At 41.2% G+C, this 19,747-nt stretch overlaps 1 protein-coding gene across 1 annotated transcript in view; it reads right to left on the bottom strand.

Moving 5' to 3' along the window:
• Nucleotides 1-630: 630 nt before the first annotated feature.
• The window catches only part of CNTNAP2 (contactin associated protein-like 2), a 972,464-nt gene continuing 953,347 nt past the window's right edge, over nt 631-19,747 (bottom strand). Inside the window, exons 23-24 of the mRNA XM_019470872.1 lie at nt 13,189-13,260; nt 631-11,487 (exon numbers count right to left, since the gene is read on the bottom strand). Of these exons, the coding sequence (XP_019326417.1) occupies nt 11,288-11,487; nt 13,189-13,260 (272 nt within the window). The 3' untranslated portion in view covers nt 631-11,287. The remainder of the gene's footprint in view (nt 11,488-13,188; nt 13,261-19,747) is intronic.

The following is a 19,747-nucleotide window of genomic DNA, read 5'->3' as shown; positions in this document are numbered from 1 at the left end:
GAGTCCTAGTCCATCGTCTACTACAAAGCTCTTGCTGGCCTGCATGGGGGCTGGGCAAGAGGATGCCTGCAAGAAGAGCGGCCTCTAGGATGTCTCTCCCCTTAACAAGTAATGTCATGAGCAATAGTAGTCATTATTCAAATGCACGTGGTATGTCTTTGGCAGAGATGGATATACTCCATCTAAACAGGACAGATGTGTACGGGTTGCATGGGGAAAGAGCCACGCGACTGCAGCCTGTGGCATACCAGCTCTTGCTGTGAAAGGGCCTAATGCTTCTCTAGATCTTTTCCCCATCAAATAAACACCAGCTGGATGTGCAGTGGCAGCATTAGTCTGAATTCTGAATTCTTACTATTAATTAATTTTATCGAATCCTCTTTTAAGAATCTCCAGCCAGTCAGTGGTGCTACTAGACACTTTTGTTTCCAAACAAAATTGTATCTAAATTATTCAGAAAAACAGATTCACCTGTCCCCACCCTGGAGCCACTGTACACAGAAATCTGAAGAGCACCCTGCATGTCATCTCAGGCACTTATACACGCAGCCTGTAGAGATTTTTTTTGTTAAATGAAGATTTCAAATATTCAAAAGCAACCGTACACACACACACAAAAAAACCCAGTCCTCATCTGGCAAGGCTCTTTTAATGTTGTACTTTTACCAAACCACAGTACATACTTCAAATAAGGCCTAACAGATTATACTCTTTATAAATTTACAAACAGTTTATTCTCCTTAAAGAGATCATATTACTTTTATCAGTCTTGTGTATTTCAATGAATTATATGTTTATTCAAGCATAACATAGCAAATGTAGCCATAAATCTGTAGACTAAATGTCTATAACAGAGGAATCTCAGATACACTATACTTTCAGATTAGGATTTTTTTTTAATATACACATTTTTGTTTAAATAAGGTAACTGTCATATCCTGGTTATGCTTCCCATGGGAAAATTGTGCTCAAGAAAGAAACCTGTGGACTAGAATAACTGCAAACAGACAAGGTCTTGGTTCACGCGCCAGGAAACTGGGCCAGCTTTGTAGGTACATAGCCCTGGGACTGGCTTTCAACCTGGTTTGGAGGGAAGGGGTGAGAGGCTGGTTTCCTAATAGCTAATGGCCCCAGTCCTTTCCTGGGTACAGACCGCTCCACAGCAGCAGGAACGAGATCGATAGGAAAGCACAACTGCATTTCTGCCTCTAACCAAGAGCTCAGGTTACTGAGAGCTGGCTGGCCGGTAGAGATGCATTACTCAGACATGGCATACAAACAGAGAGTATTTAAAAAAAAAGGAATAAAAGAAAAGAGGAAGTAAAATAACCTGCCTCTAGCAACTTTGACAGTCTTTTGCTACTACTATGTATATGAATCTACTTCCGAACTCTCATTCACGTCCTAGTCTCTGATGACCCCTTTTCCTGCTCACGAGGCTATACCCATAGCCCAGCTGTTGCTAGCTTGCTATCTTGCCAAGAAAAGCTAGAGGAATAGGAGCGCCTCACTAAACTGTGAAAACCCCAATAGCTTGCTAAAGAAACTGTGTTTTGAGGCCCTCACACTGATCAACATCACGGGCTGTGCAATGCAGATGTTTCTGAAGTGTTATATGGCACCGATGGCTTCAATCCATCTCTCAAAGACTGAGAAATAAGTTCCTGCTTGAGCCCAATGTGTCCCTGCCAGAGAACCTATGAGGAAAGAAAAAAAAAACAACACACCAAGACAAAACCCAAATCCAAACCATGCAAATTATAGCTGAATAATAAAAATCAAAATCCAAGCCCGCACCCGAAGTCCCCCTTGCAACAGAGACAGCTGGTTGCTTTCTAAAGGCTGCAGAACCAGCCACTCTGTAGCTCCTAAACAACAAGAGTTTGGCAATAATTACCATGCACAAAGTAAAGGCCACTTATAAAACATCTCCATAAAAATATCTATTTATCTCTATATCTCTATTTATATATGTCAGTAAGAAGCTTCAGACTGAGCACAGCCCAAGCACTTCGTAGTGTGTGGGGAAATCTACTTAATCCCCATGAAATGAAGCATTCTTAGTTAAGGATGGCATCCACATGTAGGATTAAGTCAGTACAGATCATTTCCAGCAGGCTCCTGTTAATTAGCAGTAGTCAAATGGGGTAGCAGGGTTGTCGAGGAGCTGAAGCCTTTCAGGAATATTGTGCCAAATCATGCTGTTGTATCACAGGAACTCCCTGGAGTCGGGCTGCTCAGCACATGGTTTGGTTCACTAGGACTGAAGATATTGTACGTGACACCTGCCCAGCCCACTGATGAGTCTTGATCCACTGAAGAGCAGAGCAAAAGAAAAGATCCTCCTTACCAGTGTATGAGTGAGATCGACCACGCAAAGCAGGTTTGTGGAAAGCCAGTTCCCTGCGCTTCAAAAAGTTAATGGGAATCAAGTGATGCCTTAGCCTTCTTTATTCAAGTGACTCTGATCCCATATCTTAAGTAGTTGGAGCTTCAAAAGATCAGACACAATGCAGGAGTTGCAACGGGGTGAGTATAGTATCTCAGGTATTCTAAATACAGAAGCATTTTTTTTCCCTCTCTGAGATGCTGCTCCATTGAAAATAAAATTCTTTAATAACCAATGTTGAGAATTTTCTGGGATGTGTTAATAACTGAAATCTGTAAGAGTGCTGACTTGTTGCCCCTGTTGAGATGGACCTTTACAACTCCAAGAGACTAAAACCACTAGAGGCTTTTATAATATCACTATTTTTGTGTCCTCCTTTGGAGGCTACCAGTGGCCTTGTATACGTGCCACAAAAGCACGAGGAGAGGGATGGCTGAGGGTTAATTCTGACACCTTGTGGCCCTAAGGGAAATAGAAGCTGGCTTTTGCTAGACATCTATTTTAGTATTGATATCTCTTGGGAAAATTTGAACCAAGCAAAAGAAAGTGAGTATGCTTAATGGAATGAGGTGCAGCTGCCTTGTTTTCAGACTCTTTTTGCCAGACGGTGCTGTGATTTTGGAACAAATACAAAGAAGTTATAAAATAATGCTGTGGATGGCAGAAACCAAGCTTTTACTTTCAGTCACTGAGTACTATAAACAGATAAAAAACAGCTGCAGATATAACAGATGACAGGAATTTAGTGGCATACAACTCTCCCACTACAACAGTCACATTTTAGGAAGGTGAGAGGCTTCACCTTGGTCAAAGTAGCAAGTATTGCGGGGAAGGAGTTTAAAGATGACAGTGAAAGGTGATGCAATTATCAGTGAGAGGGAACATTTATAAAGTAGAGGAAGAGATGGGAAAAAACCCCAGAACTGTCAGCCAATTTCTTTCCATGCTGGCCTTGGAGTGGTGGGTATGGGGTTTGGAAATAAGCAGACGTTAGTTGTGTACAGAGATCTTACTCCTGTACCAGGAACTGTGTAACAAAAGGGCCTTTATGTTGTGTTTCAGGGTGTGCAGCAAAGGGAATTTCTCTTTGCTACCTCGCCCTATTGTAGTAGTTTATGTTTCAGGGATAAAGGTCTTGTTAATGCAAGTTACACAAGAAAACTGTACAGACAGACCTTGATTTTATAACAGAAATAAATTACAACTAGCTGCCGACACTGTGTCCAGTGCTTTATGATGGCACACCATAGATTTATTTTTATACATTTACCCAACGGAGATTTTTAAGACAAAGCAGTACAGGGCTGTTGGGCCAGCTTGTGAATGATTTATTGACTGTGACAAGGTCAGACTCCTTCAGTGACACATGAACCATAAGTGTGAGGATGCAGTGTTTAGAGAATAAACATTGACATACAGGGGATGGCTACCTTGTCTTTATTCAGCCAAGTTTATTTATCTTACCTACCTTCACATGGGTTTAAAAAAAAAATACATAGGCTTGGCTGGTTGCTCCATTGCTAACCAAAGCCATGACTAAATATAGGAGAGCTGTTAGGCTGGAAATTTTCCAGATGAAGCCTGCTTCCACCTGACGTGAGTCATCTAAAGCTATTGCTTTCTGGCTGATTCAAGAGTTTGTTGACTTGCTCCAGTGACCCTTTCAGTCTGTCTTAAACAAGAGCCTGTTGATAGCCTACAGCCCTGAAAATGAGGTCCGTGGGAAAAAAACCCTGACTGGACAGGATGCTAGATAGTCTCGTCCCTTTCCCATGAAAGGTTGGACCAGAAGGTCTTTCAAGGTCCCTTCCAACCTGGGCTGGTCTGTGTTCTGTGAGATGGGGGTAAGGGGACAACAGACAGGGACAGGCAGCAACACATCTGCGAATTGTCTTCTAAGCAAGGACAGACGAGCAGGTAGAAGAAGAGCCTGGGACTTGTGATTCTGTGCTCTCACCAGCGGCCTAGAGCAGCTTGCTTAAGTTTCATGTCTTCAGTTATATTCTTGCAACAGCCTGTTTTAAAGCATGTGGAAGATGGGAGAAGCTCAAATATTTTGGCCAAAAAGGCAATGCACACATGGTGGTATATGACTAGCTGCAGCACTGTACCTACCCCAAATCCCTAACTGGAGGGCAAGAAGAAACTCTTTCTGGTATAGTTTATTGTTCAGCACGCTAAACATTCCCTCAAATGGTTTCTGCTCTAGTGTCATTCCAGTAATTTAATTTTCTTGTCAGAAAACGTCATCTACCTGTGTTGACATGGGTTTTCAATAAATAAGAATTTCTTAGAGCAGCCCTTTGCTAGAATCCAGAATGCCAGTTGTTTAATATTATCGGTATAAATACCTCTAGGTTCTAATAACTAATATGGTGATAGTACCTCTCTGACCCTTGGAGACAGCAGAATTAATGCTATGAAATCTGAGGAAATAACCATTTGCTGTTCCCTATCACCCTATTACATACCAAGCAAGAACATTAATGGTAAACCAAAAGGTTTTTTAAAAAAATAGCAGTGGGAGCATAAGTAGACATTATTGGAAACTGCTGCATCACAGAGGGAACGGGGTGCACTAAATTTGTTACTTGATTCTGTGTATACATCCAGAGTGTATCGTACCCTCTTTTCACAGAAGGAGTTCTAATTGTGCTTTATATCACGTGGAGTAATTGCTTAATTTTTCTCATACGATGTTTTGAAAATAGAGAATTAATCAAAAGAAACACTTCTCTGTGAAATAACCTGTTGATACCAAACTTTCCTTTTTTACATGAAGTGACTTTTTAAAAAAACTTCTTTTGTAATGAAGCCACGAATTGGCCACCTTTCTTCCTGGTTCTTAAGTTGTTGGCATAATCAGGGTTTTGAGCATAGTGCTTCAAGAAGAAGTCTGCTTATATGTGAAAGTCAGAGTTAAATAGGGTGTTAAAAGAACTGTGTTACACATTGTTAAAGAAATGCTTTTCAGTAATTATGTCCAAGTCTGCTCTCATTCGAGGCACCATATGTGCCTACTTCTGTAGGGCAAAGTCTGAGCTTATCTCCAAAATTGCACTTAATTTCAAGAGTGAGTGATTTTGCTAGCACTGCAGACTCATGGATTTGAAGCAAGTTTGGTATCTTATCCACCATATACCCACATTATGGCAGTAATTACCCAAGAGCTGTAGACATCGCATCCCAAATAGCCTTAGATTTCAGAGGTGCACGTGCACACCCACACACTTCTGGCTGCAGCGAAACACAGGTGGTGACAGCAAGAAGCAAAGACTCTTCTCTGCGTCACAGTGTACAAGTATCAGAAGGGCTTTAAACTTGAACCTTCACTCCCATCATTTTGTTCTAGAGCTTTCCTATATAAATGAAAAATATTCCTGTAGAAAGTGCGACTCTCCTAGGGTTTACAACAGTCAGTACAAATGAACAGTCAAAACATGGTCACAAGGCATCACAACAGGACTTTGCCACTATTACATTCCACAAAGTAAGTTAAGGGCTTGGATGGGGCCAGGGCTTTGGGTGGGTCGTTAAGGCAATTCACACTGTAGACAGAGCAACAGGTTGGGACAAGCACAGTCCCTCTGACTCGGGTGGTTGTTGCACTGATGCTTCTTTGCCTAGATTTCACGCTCTCCCATTCAAGTGCACTTAACATAGTTCTTTTATAAAATGCTTCACATCATAAAAACTTCAAAGCCTGATAAGGTAGTTTATTAAAAGGAACAGACACAAGTCTGTTGGGCATACATTTTTCTTGATGATTTCAATAAAAGGCTCACATTCATAAAGGAAAGGACAGAGCTACGGTAGGAAAGGAAGGCAAACGACCCACACTCAGCCATTTGTAGTGAGTACTCTTGTGAAGCTGGCAATGCCACAGAGCCTGCAATAACAAACGTGAGCAGAACTGATGGCAGACTGCTTGCTGCTATCTGCAAAGTGATCAGAAAGGGAAAAACCCCAGAAGGGCAGTAATTTCATTTCTACCAAAACGCTGTGCTCAGACCCTCAGCCCACCTCAACAAGTACAGATTTACACTGCCTGAGATTCTCCTCCGTAACAGGTAAGCAGGGCTGCCTGATGCAGGAGGAACATACTTGCACTTCAGTAAATCTTCCCTGGTTTTAGCACCCTCTCTTCTGATGTATAACTGCATTCTGAAGTCCCTTTTTTCCATGTACTGTGGGTCTTTTCTTAAGAGGCCTTTCCAGCTTCTGTCCTTTCCAAATTGATTTCCTGGTACTAGAGAAGGAAAAAATATAGACAATGATCAGAATATACAAAGCACGAGGAAACAGCTGATAGGGTAATTAAAACTATTTCAAATTTCTTTCTTTTTAATTTTTTTTATTATTTTTTATTTACCAATCTGGTTTCTAATAGAACTTTAGTTAAAAGGAAAGACATTCACAGAAGATACTAGGCGTACGTACACGTTGTCCTTCTTTCATTCTAGTTTACATGCTGTTGCTTTTAGAAGGCAAGGTTTCTGTTTCGTTTCTCTAGGATGGATAATGAAATCTGATTAACAGAATTTAGGTTACGCTTTTCAAAAATGACACCCTTTCAGGATCACCATGGTTGCTGGAATGTAAAATTGTTCAAGGGAGAAACCATATTAAAAGCTATTGCTTGTCAAACTGAGATAGCTTCACGTTTCAACAGATACCCTGGAAATTAGATGCATCTGCCATTAAAGGACACTGTTTTAATTAAAATGTAATTATTTACCAGACTTTTAAACTGAATTCTTATCACTACTATAAACTTGTACATATACACCACTGCTTTGGCAGTCTTACTAAAATATTAATGATGACCATCCTTTCACATACATCATGCTACCTAGAGTATGATGTTAAAATGCTGCCATACCTTTGAAGTGGTAACTGCTAGAAGAGATATAAAAGGTATAGGTAACATTTAAGACAAGAAAAATACAAAGCAGAAATGCTCCAGTACCAATTAAAGATACATATTCTTATTTAATACATCTGAATTTTCAGTAAATAGGGAATAAGTAAATATGGAATCATTATCAGTAAATATGGAATAAGCAGTGTGTGAAAGACTTGATTCAAAACTGCCAGATTGGATTGCGGATTTCCCCTCGAGGCTGGGTTGACATAAAAATTAGTTTTCCACCGTTTTGGCTCTTTGGAGCTCCATGACTCATTACCTGGTGGTCTGCGTGTGTTGTGAATGAGCATCTGAAATATTGCTTACATTCATTCACTAATGCTGAGAGCCCTAGTCTCCAGCCCAGTCTTACTCTCCCCACCGCTGGCAGCAGTTTTGCCGTTGATTCCCATGGAATTGGGAACGAGCCTTTTAGAAACACAACTGGGACACTTCGGTTCCCCAACCAGTACAAGAAGGTACATTTTCCTTCACAGTTCAAATAGGTGAAGCAGCTAAAAAGAGGTGATAAAAGACTGATTATTTTAATATTCTTTGGGGAAAGTGCAGAGTTTTATAAAAGCATGATCCGCTCTCCCCTCCAACAGATTTTCCCGCTACAGGCGTATGGATAGTACCTGTTAAACGACATGGATTTTTGGCACAAATAAGAGTGGGTGAAGTAAACTATGGATGTTGTTTCAACCTTCAATAATAGGCTTGCAGAGGAAGAAATCCTCAGAATAGATACAGTGCTAGCAAAATATACAAGCTACTTCTCTGAGCCTGCTCCTGCTTCACTGCTAGGCTTCTGAATGACCACTGCCTATAACTAAACATACGCCATTCTCAAAAATGAAATACAAAGCTGACAGGCAGGAATTCACCTACAGTCACCAAATGCCTACAGAGACCAGCTGCTAGTCTACAATATCATGTCTAAGGTCCAGTGTAAGAAGAAACAAGAATTCTAATAATTAAAAGAGTTTCTAGAGTTATGAAAGTGACTGTATCACAAAAATGACAAGATTGAATATTATCAACATTTTAACACAGCACTAATGAACCTCACATAAAGAGATCCATGGTGTCCAGTCAATGGAGAGATGCAGATTCTTGCAACTTGATTTCAGAAATTTAAAACCTGTTTTTCAAATTTAAGACACTAATTTACAACTATTGCTTGTGCAATGGTCAAAGGTTGTTTTCCAGAAATTCTTGCTTACAGGGTTGTGGGAGATTAGCTGGTAATCTTTTAGAAAATCAGTGAACAGATGTCACAGGCCTCACTACCATAACCCAGACAACTGTCCCTAGCTTCGCCAAAGACTTGGTTAGGCACAGAGACCGAGCCATCTTTTCCCTCTAGTACCATGCTGAGGCATTTGGCAAATTTGTGCTGTGGCTCCTAAGTCTGCCTCTCCCACATGAAGCAGCAGAGGACTCTAGTCTCTCAGGACACGTAAGTCTGATCCTCCTCCCAGACATTAAGTTCAGAGTAGTAAGTAACTTTTTGCTGCAAACCAAATCCCAATCTATGCAAATGATGATTCACTTCTCTTGGTAACTTGAAATTGCAGGCAAGGATGTTTTTCAGAGTGGACTAAAATACCATTAAAATAAAATTAAACATAAAATAATATAGAAAAGAAAATGCTTTTTCAGTCCTACAAAGACATCTGTGATTGCTATGTATTTTGCTGTATTAGTGGTGCAGGCTAGATCCATCCCATGCTGATACTCTCCAAGGGGTGGAGACTTATCTTACACCCATGATTAAACAAGAATAAGGACTCATCTGCTCAATTAAACACAAGAGAGGGAGAGCTTAATACTGGAGGCAAGGCAAAAGACTGCAGAGCACAAGAGTGACAGAGGTGATTTTTAAGCCTACCTGAACCCCTCTGCCACATAACGTTACCTGAGAAACAGTGATTTTTTTTTTAAACTGGCAACTTTTTTGTTCCAAATCCATAAACAGAATAAATCAATGGGCTTGATTTGCTCTGATATCTATGTTTAATGAATCCAGAAGAGGACTTTAGGCTACCGTCCTTAAAACCCAAACTATCTGGCCTTGTCTGTCTGACAAATTGTGCTTATAAATTTATTGTCTGGTAAGACTCCAGTATTTTCTTCCCCCCTCCATGATTCTTTTTTTTCATTTTAAAGCATCAACTAGAATAATGAAAGATACAATCAAAAAGATAAGGAAATTAAAGATGCCAGCACTGGTCAGTGTAGTAGGTTGCAGATTTGGGTGAAAAATAAATCTTTCTTGTACAGAAAAATGTATTAAATCTGTGCATATTAAACCCAGCAATATTAAAGATAAAGCAAATCTAGGACTGCCATGAGCATAAATACTTTTAAAGGGAAATTCTTGGTATTGTTTCTGTTCTTTTAGCACACAGCAAATGCCCTGCAATACATTCATTCCTTCATTCTGTTCCACTGCAAAAACTGCCCATTAAGGCCTTAAATTCCTATCAAATCAGAACACTGGAGAACCACGCTCCTCTGCAGAGGGCAAGCTAAAGCTATGTTATTACCATCAAAGGATATTAGGTCTTCAGGCTGCTCCTTTGCCTTTCCTACAAACTGCCTGCCTGCTTCTCAGGCGACACCTACAACTTCCCTGGTCCAAGAGGGGACATGGGGTGCAATGCTGCACTTGGCATTGGCCTTGCTATTCTTAAAAATGCCTTTCAAAGACAGCAAAATAGTTCAGGTAAATCTCTGTATTGAAAAGTAGCTCTCCACTGTGCGCTGTGTGTTTCTCACATGCTCTCTGGGCAGAGTTTCCAAGCCTCCTTCGCCTCACCTTCCTGCCTGTGCGAACACTGCCAGCAGAGGCTTTCCTTGCAAAGGGACCGAAACAAAGGATTTAAAAAATAAATCGCTATGCTAGAGTTGGGAAAACAGTATTATGTGAAGTCCGTGGGTTCAAATGCATTGACTAGAGCTGTACTAATATTTCTGTGACAACCTATGAAAAAGAAACAGAAGCAAACAAAGTCTGGCTCTAATTCCCTACTACAATACTTACGCCTAAGTACAGTATATGCCAATATGTCACAGGCAGAGCTGAATTTAAACTGGCACGTGCCTCAGGTCACCAGTGCCATAGCCAAAGACACAGGAACAGACTAGGTCTACAGACTCACACAGCATCATCCTCCCTCAGAGACCAACAAAATAATAATAATAATAATAAAAAAACCCCCAAAGCTTCCTGTGCTTTATGATCATCCTCTCTGGTAGTAGCAGTAGTTGTAATACCAGTATTTTTACATTGCTGATGAGAATTGTACGCAATCAACAAAGTGCCTGGGTCAGGAAGATGGATCCTGACAGGGTTGGCATGGGCTGATGACACGTTGAAAAACTGGTGAGTATGATTTGCATTAACCCTCACCCTCCTGTCCCACCCCCAGCCCTTAACCCCCGGTTCAACGCCACCAAAATGAACGGTGATACGGTCAAGGCGCGAGGCTGAGGGCAGCCTGTAGGGAAGTGGCCAGCCATGAAGGAACACAATGCCAGGAAGAAAGATCTGCCACTTGTTCTCAGGACAGAACTACCCACATTTTAAACAGCTTTTAAAAAATGTAAAAAACCAGCCCCGTTTCTCGTCGTGGGTATCCAGAACACCTCTAAACATACACAGAAATAGACAGGTATTACTGAAAATTTTAACCAATGCTGAAGCTGCAAAACTGCTCTTTGTTGTAGTTGTTTGGATACAGAAGGGGCAATTTGCTGTAAATAAATATTAAAAAGTATTTTTTCTTAAATGCTTGAGATATTCTTTTTTTTTTCCTCCAGTCTCAGTGGTATTTTCCTGTTACTTGCTTCTCCAGTTGTGCTGATCTTTTTACCATACGTGTGCTCAAGCGTCCGACGCAGAGTGTTCTCTCCCCACTGCAAGAGTCATCCCAGTCCCACCCTGGCCCAGCTCGTATCCCACCCCAGGCCCCGTCCCCGTGGGTTTAGATAAGCCATTCCTTCTTGCTCTCGTCAATGGTCTCCGTGAAGTTGGGGTCATTGTTCATGATGGCGGCGTCGGCGCTCTCGGCTGACTCTGCCCCTTTGGCCTCGTTGGTGTGGTAGGTTCCCTTGTGGCGAAACATGTAGCGGATCAGGAACACCAAGGTGCAGAGGATGGTGAAGATCACCACTGCGATGACGCCTACACAGAGGAGGAAAGAAAAGATGCCACTAGTGAGGAGAACACCAGATTTTGACACAAAGAAAAGATCCCACAACTCCTCTGAGCTGAGTCGAAGCTACCTGGGCAGTTAAACATCACACAGTTGCTTGGTTTCCACTACTCTAATATTTATATATAGTTTTTGCTACATACAAAATGTCACTGAGTGGAGTCTGCTAGTCACTTTCATCCCGTAGGTAAACTTCAACATTACTACCTACTTACAGAGGTGAGCTTTGCTGACTGTGAGGCAGAGGGTGCCGAGCACTCCCAAAACATGGGGGTGAAATAGTGGTGCGTCACTGCCTGGACAGCTCTTTGAGGATGGAGTCACTGATGTATACTTTCCAGTCAGTGGCCATACAGATCTATCATAGCCTCTCAACATGTCCTTGAAAATTGGCTTGGCTCACTGTTGGCTCACTCCACTAGGCACTGGCTCCACATAATTACAGATTTAACTGCTTTATCATCAGACCTATCCTTAATTGCTCTCCCTGCAATGGTCTATTTGGGGTTCAGCTCTGTTATGGAGAAGTCTCATATATCTTACCCTCTTAGGCATAGGTAACTGTGCTAAAACAGCACTGTTCCTTTTTTGGCCCTTCTCTACAGGCATGAGGATCTTCCAGGATGAAGACATTATAAAATTCTCAGGTTAAAAAAATCTTGTCATCAGCCAGAATTATGTTATGCCACTTTTGTTAACTGATGCATTGGACAGCCAGGCTGTTCAGGTGTGGCCTGAATTTTTCTGAGGAATGCAATATAAATTAAAAAGGAAAAATAACATAGCAAATCAAAACTAAAGCAACTAATCTAAACCTGGATATGGAAACACAGACCCTTGAAGGAGCCAGGGAAAAGAAACAAGAAATTCCATTAGACTGCATGTACTACTATACTCAGTGTTGCTTTATGTGACAAAAAACCAGCACCAGTATGTCATTTTATATGCATTTAGAACTGACTGAAAGCTATTAGGCTGATCTTTACAATTTTTTTTAATATGCCTTCAGAATTTGATGCAGTGGCAAAGTTCTCCCAGGATAGTTATGGTGCAACACTTCCATACTACAGAACAGGGCAGAGAAAATTGCATGTGTGCATAAAATTAATCAGGATCCTTATTTCTGGAAGCAGCTGGCCAGAATATCTTCAATGGAATGCTAACTCAAAATTCCAGTTCTGGTATTACTTAATATCACCTATCACACTGAATGGGACTCTCCAGCACATAAGTTATAGCACAACTTGGCCCCTAAAAAACAAGACAGGATTTTTGTCAAGGGTGGAGCAAATAGTGTTTGACATAGATTCATGCTGAATCTGCTGTAACTGGAAAAGTGTCCTTGCACTTTCATATAAATTAATTACTCTGTTAACATAAGTAACTACTGCAAAGTAGCTCCCCACATGGATGCTTAATATGTGGATTATGAATATCAGTATTTTAATTTGGTTAAAACTGAATCTGAGGGGACAAACTAAGTGAGAACAAACCATTTCACTAGGACAATGTGCCTGAACAGACTTACACAAATTTCTGTTTAACTTTGTTCAGGTGTAGTTCTCCCACACAGTCAGCTCTTAGCAACTGGCTTGAGTATGTTACCAACTGCAATTCAGCTGTCACAGTCATACTGCAAAGTATCGTAGAAAAGCAGACGTTTTTCCTACCTCCAATAATGGCAGAGTTTCTGTTAACTCCATCTCCTATAGCTTGACCGTTGTATGGGAAATCAGCACTGGCTGTAAATAGGGAATTAAAGATTCATGTTGTAATAGCAGTGAAACTTCACACAGTAGTTCAGAAATACATCCAACGTCCTCAGATACAATTTAAAGAAAATTGTCATCCCTAGATATTTATCTAAAGAAGAAGAAAAGAAAAAATCTTTCACCATTATCTAATCCCTCAGAACTTCTTGCTTCCTCCTAACAACAACAACAAAAAAGGAGGTACTCTCAGTAAGCACTGCTGTTAATACAGGAGGTAATTTTGTTACTCTACTAACATAAATTCAGTAAGTTTCTTTAGCACAAAACCAAACAAAAACTTTTCTTTCAAATGCCTGTGATTGTACATATTATTATAGACATTTTTGCCTTTGTCACTGCTATCCATGAAAGGCTTCAGAAGTTTCCAGGATTTAGTGACCGCTGTTGGGTACAACTGCAAGCTCTTTGAAAGAAAAACTGCCATCCCTTTTGCTGCTGCACGGCCTAAGGTATGCAAGGGGCTGCATTTTCTGTTGGTCAGAGCCGCAGAGCAGTTACCCAGAGGAACACGTGCCGGCACCTTCGCTACTCTAGGAGAAAGCTCAATGTGGCAGCTTAGCTGCTGCTGGAGGTGCTTTGGAGCTAAGATGCAAGACTGCGAGTTGAAGGAGCTGAGGCATGGCAGGCAGGAGAGCCCGTGGGAGACGAGAGCCTCCAGCAGACAGGTGAGGAGAGGAAACAGCCAGATGTACCAGCACTCACCTGCCAGTGACCTAAAAAGGAGAGACTCCTTGCAGCAGAGCTGGATGAAGGAATCAGTACAGGTTTAAAGTAGAATTTGATGGCGGTCTTGGTTTTAACCTCCAGAAAACATCACAGAGGCTTTTCAAAGGCAATCTCATCAATTAAACCTACCATCAACATTTTCTTATAGTCAGACATAGCAACTAGACACTGCAGTGACTAAGCAAGCCCAAGGAGCTAGGTGAGTGGTTGCAATCATTCCCTTCTTTGCCACTGGACTATGGCATTGATTTTGAAATAGAGAAAATGTTGTTAGAAGTATTTAACTGGAGACAGTTAAAATAATTAAAGATATGAATTACTTCTTAGGTCAGTATTTAAAACCCAGCTGTATTTTCCTTGCTTGATGGATTAGGTGATATTGTATTAAAGTAATCAGTTGCCTTTACAGGCCAGTGACGCATTCACTATACCCAAAAACCAGCTAAGGGAATACAACTGGCTTTCTGTTAGCATGGAGTAAAATCCATAATAAAGTTCCTTTTGTATCACGAAGCAGCTGCACAAAAGAATGAATGGCTTCAGCTTGCCACGTGGCCTAAAAAGAGGTTTGGGGCTAGAGTAGCCTTCTGTGTGCCTACTCTGGGGGAGAGTCAAACCAGCTGTGTGTTGAGAGGCTAGTTTTTGGCTGGTCGCCTGTGGGACAAACAAGAGAGCATTTCTCAGGGCTCAGTGGAGGGGGCCTGGCCAGCAGTTTTTGCCAGCAGCACTTGTGCCTTTGACATTTGTTGGTGCTCTGGCTTCTGAAAAACAGCATTTCTGCACCTCTCTGAAACAAACCAGGCTAAAAAATGTAAAAGATAAATAAATACCTGATTCCGTATCACTGGATTTTGCTCCAAAGAAGAACCTTACTGTGCAGGACCATGAATGTTTCCTACAGAGGCATTTTGGCACAGGGTCCATAATATAATCCTTGCAGCGCTGAAAGGGAAGGGCTGGCAGTGGGAAAATAAACCCTAACTTTAAACCTGCCCTCCCTGCACCTCAAGGAAAATCCCAAAGCCAAATAACACGATGTAGAAAATCATCAATTTGCCAAATTGCAAGGAAATTGCTCTCTGTCATTCTAACCCAAAAGGAGGCCCCTCGCCATAGGAGCAGCACCACGGGCAGTTAACAAGTCCTACCACTTGCCACTTGGTTTGGAGCTGCTCTCCTGTGTCCCCAAACAAGAAATCTTAAAATCAGCAATGGTCAGTTTCCCCCTTCCCTTACAACTGAATAGTATATTTTATCTTCTTTTAAAAGGTTGTTTCGAGGACCACAGCACTAGTGAAGTGTGAAGAAAGAGGAAGGCTGCTGTTGACAGCAGCATGATCCCTCCCGAGCTGCCACATCATAACAGCTATGCTACAAGGGATTCCTGGCAGATGGAAGACCATGGCTTATGATGTTCAACAGCCACTGAAGTACACCGCAGGATAATGAAGAACATGAAGCATGATGTGAAGCTACATCCTTCATCTTGTTTGAGAGCTGCTTCTAGGACTGGCCCTGATGCCTCCGTCCAAGGCTGCTTTCCATTGCATCTAGTCATCATACACACTCAGGAAGAGATGTCCATTGGATCAACAAGCAGACGTGACTCACTCTGAGACTCTCATCTCTGACAAAGAGGAAATAGGAATATGTGTCTGGGGGCAGAGGACAACCTATTTCAAGAAGAGTTCACCATCAGATTGGATTGTACATAGCATAAGTTGTGCCCTGCTGCAACTGCTGGAGAACCAGGAGTGCTGTAGTAAAAAAGGAGCTCTTTTTTTAAAGCACCTGTGGCAGTGTTGGCAGATATCGCCATAATTAATGCATTCCTGTTCCATTATTCTTGTGTCAGCAGGAGACCTGCTTTTATATTATGGGGTTTTTTTTGACAGAAAAATTATATCTAAAATCTCAGCCAAATGTGGGGTTATAGAATACCTTTTGCTGCAGAAGTGTCTATACCAGTTTTTTACTGAATGTTTACTACAGATGGCTAGAGGAGGAAGAAAAGAACTCATTACTATCTTCTTTTTTAGGTGGAAGTTTCCTTGAAATTCTGAGCAGCAGTAGCTTCTCAAATGATCAGAAACAGCTACAGACCAGGGGTCTAAGAACTGCAAAAGGGTAACTCCTGCCACAGCAATTAGGCAGAAGAGAACGTGTGAGGGCACATGCCTTGACCCACCAAGGTGAGCTTAAGAACAGAGTAGTCACCAACAGGCGCCAAGTGCAGGTATTTCAGATAGCAGTTATATCATTCAGACACGCGACCATTCATCTCTGACCTTACTGTGGTCACATTCCTTTGCAATATTAAGCAACTTTGTCAAGAAGATAACTAATGAGATTGTTCCTTCCATCGCTGCTGAGATTCAGGAACCAAATGAGGAAAGAACGTGTTAGAGCAGGCTGACAAAGGGCCAACAGTAATATGATGCTCTGGTAAAAGCACAGAAGACTACAGAGTGCCATTCACAGGTTGTAACGAGTAACTCCCAAAATGTTTTAAAATGACTGCTCAGATAAAATTAATATTGTTACTAGTGACTCTCATGTTTCATGGGAATCTAAATCACAGTGGTATAATAACTAGCTCGCATAGCTACAATATGCAGATGAAGTACATAGTGAGTTACTAATAGACAAGTGTGTGCCTTCATTTCTCTGTCGCAGCTGGGAACACCTCTTTCCTGTTCAGATTCTTCCATTGTCACTGTGACATTAACTCTAACTACATGTCCCAGCAAGCCCTTTCGCACTGCCTGACACTTGTACCTCAACAGCTTCAAATCATGACTTGCCCACAGCAAATAGGTGCCACGAAGCTGCAGTTACTCTATGTAGTTACCCTGCAAAGCCCCTGTGGACAGCAAGTGGGTTGTGAACGTAATGTAAGGTGGGTGTGGGGAGGATACTGCAGGAATTTTGGTCTACATACTGTGCTACCTAATTGTTAGCTGAGGCCATGAATAGGGCTATTCAGTTTTCCTATATTACCTGGTCTACAAAGGTTGCTTTCGAACAGCTGATTCCCATCTGGTTTGGGGACTGTACTGGAAAGGTTTCCTTACCTTAGGAGCTTTTTCTGAATCTTCCCTAGATTTCTCTGAGCAGCCAGGGTCTCGCTTGTGTGAATCAAAATACGAAGAACAGAGCAAAGAGCTTTTAATCTATCTTGGAAAACAGTTACTCACTGGCCCAAGAGACATGCTGCCAGTTCCCTGAAATCCTCTGCTCATGCAGCTGTGGCACAGAGCCATCGGCTTGCTGTCAGGACACACCAAAGATGTTTTCCTAAACCCTACAGCTAGTGTAGGGACAGATTGAACTGTACCAGGAAATGCTAAGCTCATCTGTGGCTTATGAACATCACTTCACCTGGTTCCCTTCCAGAATCCAAGCTGGGCAATGCTGTTGTTTGCACCCTGTCTTCCCACAGCAGGCCATTGGGTTTGCTTCAAACATGATCATCCTGAAGCTAACTTATGTAAAAGGACACAGCATACTTTGCTTTCTCTTTCTTTCATGGGCTGCTGTTATGAGGCCATAGTTTCAATAACCACAGAGTAAATCTACAGAGTCTGAACTTATGTTTTGCACTTTCAACTTTCTGTTATTAGTCTCAGGGTAAATGGGGTTAAAGGAACTTTGCAGCACCTAAAAGGGTGATTAAAGACTGACTGCAGGCAAAATCCATGTTTTGGCCATCATTTTAATGACATTTGAAATTTTAGATGACCACAAAAATGCAGTAGGAGACCCACCATCATCTGGCACGCTCAGCATGGTCATTGCCACAGCCAGCTGCAATACAGCAGCACTTACTGAATGGAAAGGGGAGATGGCACTGGATAAACAGACCATAATTAAGATTAGATGTTAAGGATGACAGATGTGGTTGATTTAACATAGTGAATGATAATTTTGCTTCATTATAGTAGGCGTGATTTTGCATCTCTCATTTTCAGAGGGAGAGTTTTTACAATGGATCCCACATAAAAGCCTTTTGCAAATTCACAAAATTGAAATGCAAAATGACCCTGTTAAAGTAGAAAAGTGGTCCAGAAAGTGGGTGTGGGCAGAGAAATGAGCAAAAGGCTATTCAGTAAAGGCAAGGGGAAAACCAAAACCAAACGGGGAGACTTTTCAGCTAGAGAGTAGTACTGAGAAGTACAAAGTAAATGGCAAATCTCATTTTGACATCCAGGAGTGTTACATATAAGCTGTTGGAAGCAATTTTTTAAACTGAACTTTTTTACTGAGTGGGAAAGTCTTAGTTAAAATACACCACACTACAAAGGAAGTTTAGATTTGCTCCAAAAAAGCAAGGGTGGAAGTGATCACAGGTCTAAAACAAACAATGGATGAAACCTGTGAAATGCTGGAAGTTGAGTTTGTTCAGCCTAGAACTAACACATGTTGCAATGCTGCTGTGACCTTTCAGCTTTACAGATGTCCACAGCTTTGAGAGGTATTCTCTCATTATTAAGACCAGTTGGTTTTCACATAAATGTGAACTAGAGAAGCAACCGGAACAACTGGATGATCACAAGGTATATAAAACCCCCAGCAATCAACACATTGATTAAAAGTAGAACAGTAAGAGAACAAAATAAAAGCAAAGATGTGAACTATCACTCCTTCCTCCTAATTCTCTTTTGCAGCCAGGCATCCAAGAACTGAGCTTGCAAAGAGAGCAAACACTCATTGACACCTTACGATTTTGAGAAAGTGTTGGACACTAGATCCATTCAGTAATACATTTCTCCACAGGACCATAACACAGAGGAAAACAAAAGCAAGCTCTCTGGCTGCATTTTGTCAAATTATGTCAACTCTGCCCATCAGGAGAGACTGTACTGCTACAGTTTGAAGTTACAGAGCACTCCTTATTACAGACTGTAAGTACAGAAACTAGTTGCTCGACTCTTGATAGTAGAAACTAATGTGCAGTCACAGTCGCATTCCCCTTCCTGAAGGGACTGGATTACAACAGAAACTCTAAACACATGCACAGAAATGACGGAGCATGAGTAAACAACTCCATTATACAGCCCTACATCAAAGGTGAACATCACAGCCCATAGACTCCAGTCAGCCTTTCTTGCTCATTCCACTGCCCGTGCCCACCCCACCCACAGCTCTCCTCCTGAGTGTGGCTCTGTGAAGAGCTCCCATGACAAGTAAACTACAGCAATTCAGAAAAAGAAGAAAAAAATCTGAAGCAGCATTAAAAATGCTGTGTCTTTTTATGCTGCCAGGGCAAATTTTGTATTGAAAGTTCCAATTTTTTTTTTTTTTTAAATTAATACACCTATTTTTTTTCCTATTTCTCCAAGCTGAAAACAGAGAAAGGAGGAAAACTACCCCTACTCCTGCTTTTCTAGGCATTTGAGAGCAGATTCTGAGGGAGGACTGTTTAACATTAAACTCTGTTAACAGAGTTTACTTAAAGTCCCATTGACATCAGCTTAAGTAAAGAACTGAGAATTTAGCTGAAGTTATTTTTAATATTAAAAACTTCCAAGATTAAAAAAAAAATACTCCCACTTACCCAACCACAAAATATTTAAAAGATATTATTAACCATATTGTTTGTAAAAGGTCATTTTTGTTCTAGCATGCTATATGGGGTCAATCATTACTCCCTGAATTTTTAGTCATGCCTCAATTGTAATGTTAGAGGGTTACAAGTATATCCCTAATATGAACCATTTTTATGTTTTTA

The sequence above is a fragment of the Aptenodytes forsteri genome, unplaced genomic scaffold (genome assembly GCF_000699145.1).
Source record: "Aptenodytes forsteri isolate BGI_AS27 unplaced genomic scaffold, ASM69914v1 Scaffold282, whole genome shotgun sequence".
NCBI classification, from domain to species: Eukaryota; Metazoa; Chordata; class Aves; order Sphenisciformes; family Spheniscidae; genus Aptenodytes; species Aptenodytes forsteri.
This window is presented reverse-complemented; position numbering and strand designations above follow the sequence as displayed.